This window comes from Haliotis cracherodii, unplaced genomic scaffold (genome assembly GCF_022045235.1).
Source record: "Haliotis cracherodii isolate W230 unplaced genomic scaffold, xgHalCrac1.p SCAF_3, whole genome shotgun sequence".
Taxonomy (NCBI): Eukaryota; Metazoa; Mollusca; class Gastropoda; order Lepetellida; family Haliotidae; genus Haliotis; species Haliotis cracherodii.
The window spans coordinates 8117342-8120780 of NW_027266286.1; the positions used below are offsets into that span (position 1 = coordinate 8117342).

A 3439-nucleotide genomic window follows, 5' to 3' on the forward strand; every position below is an offset into this window, starting at 1 on the left:
TCACCAGTAACACCCACCTCAGACCCCAGCAACAAAAATGTCCTGGTACTTTACATGAATTATATTTATTTTTTGTAACACGATTTCACGATTGATGAAATAAACACATCCGAGGGAAAATAACTCTAATAACTCAGAACTGGAAATATGGTTCTATTGTTGATACATGCTGCCGATAAAACTAAATCGAGGGTAGATATTCTATTTTACTATGTGATGTTTACTTTTCATGACACTAGCTCATGCTTGTGTAATCTGAAGGGACTTCGTTTACAAGTGACAACTTCCTGAACGCAGCCTTACTATTTGATAGTGATAGTGATTCTGCTAATAAAAGTGACACAGCCCCTCCATATTCATGAGACATCTCATGATTTGATGAGTTGAGTGTACGATTTCGATATCATGAGCATGTGTTAATGAATCACTATCAAATAGTGATTACATAAGGTGTTCGAGAAAAGGTGGGCGTATCCTACCCCATCGGTGGCACCCGTCGCCAAGACATGGAAAGGCAAGTCAATTGTTCTCCTGGTAAAAACATGGGAACATTTGGAACAAGTCAAAATGAAAGATAGATCTCAGCTCTACTAAGGCTTTGAATGTTGTAACCCTGATTAAGGTGTATTCGCAAAAGGGCGTGTCAAAACTCTTGATATGTCTAACCATTATTTGATCCTTTTATATTGTAGTCCGAATAATGCCACCGAAGAAGGATTTCTGTTCTCACGAAGAAGATGTTCTCGGAAGTTTGAAAGATGACATTGATAAAATCAGTGATTCTGTCAAACGGGTAGCATCAAAGGCTTACCGACAAGGAAAGATAGCTGGCCAACACAGGACATCACGAAAGAGAAGACGTACGGAGACTGCAGGTAAAATATATCTCCTCTGACGTATAGTCATACTTAGCTTAGCTTAGAACAGAGAAATGATAATGTACATCGCATCGACAATGTTTCTGCCTGATAGCAACAAGTAACAAATCATTTAAAAAATATATCTAAATTAAATTTAATTATATCACCTGGTGATCACTCAGTTGATAATATCCATCATGTTTTAGAGTCAAAGCCACTATAATGAGAGCTTTATTATAGTTTTCATAAAGAAAACTGCAAGCAACGAAACTTTGAACTTTTTGGACGTATTGCAAAAATGAGTCCAGAAGACAAAGCATGAGGTTGCAGGAAGGTTACCATGGAATCTCAAGATGAAAAACTCTTTTTGTAACAAATTTATAGTACATCGTGACAACTAGGGAACACAGACCACATAGACCACATGTGCAAGTTATTTTTTGCAGGTCCCTCAAAGAGAGGAAAGCGTGGTGTAAAGTTTCCCTTAAAGACAACTGAAGGTTTGTCAAACACGAAAGTCATATTTGACATCAGCCGAACCTATACATTGTCATGTCATAAACAATATGTGTAATCTTTGAGGTTATATTTATCTTCTATGTATTTTAATACTGTGGGTATCTCTGAACCACAAAACAAAAACGATAGGTGCTTGGTACTACTGAAGGTTGGTCTAACACGAATGTTTTATATGCCATAAGCCAAACCTAAACAAAGTACTAGGATATATTTTACCACTGTATATAACTGAAACAAAATACCTGACTAATGCTTCGTAATCATAAATTAACCAAATGAAATGAGATATATATATCATCTTTCTTTACATGTAAATAATAAATGTTTATAAATTCAATACATTTCACTGCCGTTATCGCCATTTTGTCTTCAATATTCTATAACTCAAGCTCCTTACAGCAACGCCGTGTTGTGTAATGTATGCATGGGCGGATACAGCTTTTTTGAAAAAGGGGGGTGCACAATTAAGATCTATTTATTGTCTTTAGTGGTAATTTATACGAAATAAAGGTTTTTTCGAAATAAAAAGGGGGGGGGGGTGCAAATTGTCGTCTGGATCTAACCTGACACTACCGCGATAACCAAATGCTTCGTTTGTTTTCAAATTGTGTTAAATGGTTTTTACATTGCGATGAGATAAATTCGTTGAAGGCCCTCAGGGCATACGGTTTGATGCACGGCTCTTTAGGGACGAGGACTAAGCCCTCAACTCATAATATATGTACCTGAAGTGATGCTGATATATTTTCAGACCACAGAAACACACACGTCTTATTAGTAGCAGCAGATTCCCAAAAGAAAAAGGAACAACACATTTTCAAAAACGATGTCATGGATATGAAAGCTGCCATCGGTGAAACCTTTCCTGAACTGAGGTTGGTTGTTAGATCTTGATAAACAGTGGGTTGGCGTGCACGCCATATACGTCAGCTTAACCCAAGAGCAATAGTCAAACGTGACAAAACTAATAGAAGCTTCACAAGTAGAATCCACGACCAGCGGATCCTGTCGGCTTAACTGGGTAACCACTGTCCCTTCGTTATATGTAAGATACCTTGTATAAAACATACACAACGCTGTATACTTATGGTTAATCATCATCAACCATAAACTTGCAATTTCAGTGAGAGCAACATACATGAGGTGATCGGGACAGATGTGACCGACGGGACCACTGTGGCATCCCATGTTCATGACAAGCTTGTTAAAATGAGGGGAACCTTCGGCCAGAAGGACTTCTTCATATTTTACTACAGCGGGCACATGACTGTTCCCAAGAAAAACCAGTGTACCTTCCACACAGGTCAAGGGGACAAAGATTACATCACAGATGTTGTACTCAAAGATTTGTTTAGAAATTTGAAGGCCACGCGGTATCTCTTCATACTAGACTGTTGTCAGGCTAGCGCTGCATCCCTTGGGGCCAAAGGGAGGAAACGCGGAGTCACACAACCAATTCCGAGGCTACCTGACTTTTGGAAACTCTTTGAAGAAGGACCTTCTACAAGCAAACAACGTCAACCACGCGCAGTTCAGTGGGGTTCGTGTGCTGCAGATGAAGAGTCTTACTATGCCAAGAAAAGTTACTTCACTCAGGACCTGGTCAAGCTTCTCAATGGAACGGATTACAATATTCCTCCACGCTCTGTCAATTTGAAGTTCCTCAATGAATGCCTTACGGAAACTTTGGCAGAGCATGATCAGACCCCAGAACTAAAACCGGAAAAGGATGATTCGTTTTACAACACTTTTCTTACCTTTGACTGAAGGAATGAAAACTAGAGACAGCATACAAGCTTTCTGGAGTGAAAATATCAAATATCATTCCTGTTGGGTTTTTTCGAAGAGTATGTGAATAGCCTCTATAATTCGCTACAGCTGGACGATGTCTGAGTGCGTTGTCAAACAACAAATAAAGCCGCCTCTCATCTCCCTACTCACATCTCCGCTTAAAGATCTTCACCCAATCATACACACTAAAGCTAGTAGACGAATGAAACCACCCGATACATTTAGTTGACTAGTAAGACAAGCATAGGTTGCATTGCGCCTACTTTCAT

The 3439-nt window shown here is 39.2% G+C and overlaps 1 protein-coding gene across 1 annotated transcript; it reads left to right on the top strand.

Annotated features, from left to right (window-relative positions):
• The first annotated feature begins 700 nt into the window (after positions 1-700).
• On the top strand, positions 701-3146 carry LOC139475966 (uncharacterized). Its single transcript, XM_071259184.1, has 4 exons — positions 701-875; positions 1307-1360; positions 2131-2254; positions 2504-3146. Exons 1-4 carry the CDS (start codon positions 701-703, stop codon positions 3144-3146), a joined length of 996 nt encoding a protein of 331 aa, XP_071115285.1.
• Positions 3147-3439: the final 293 nt, after the last annotated feature.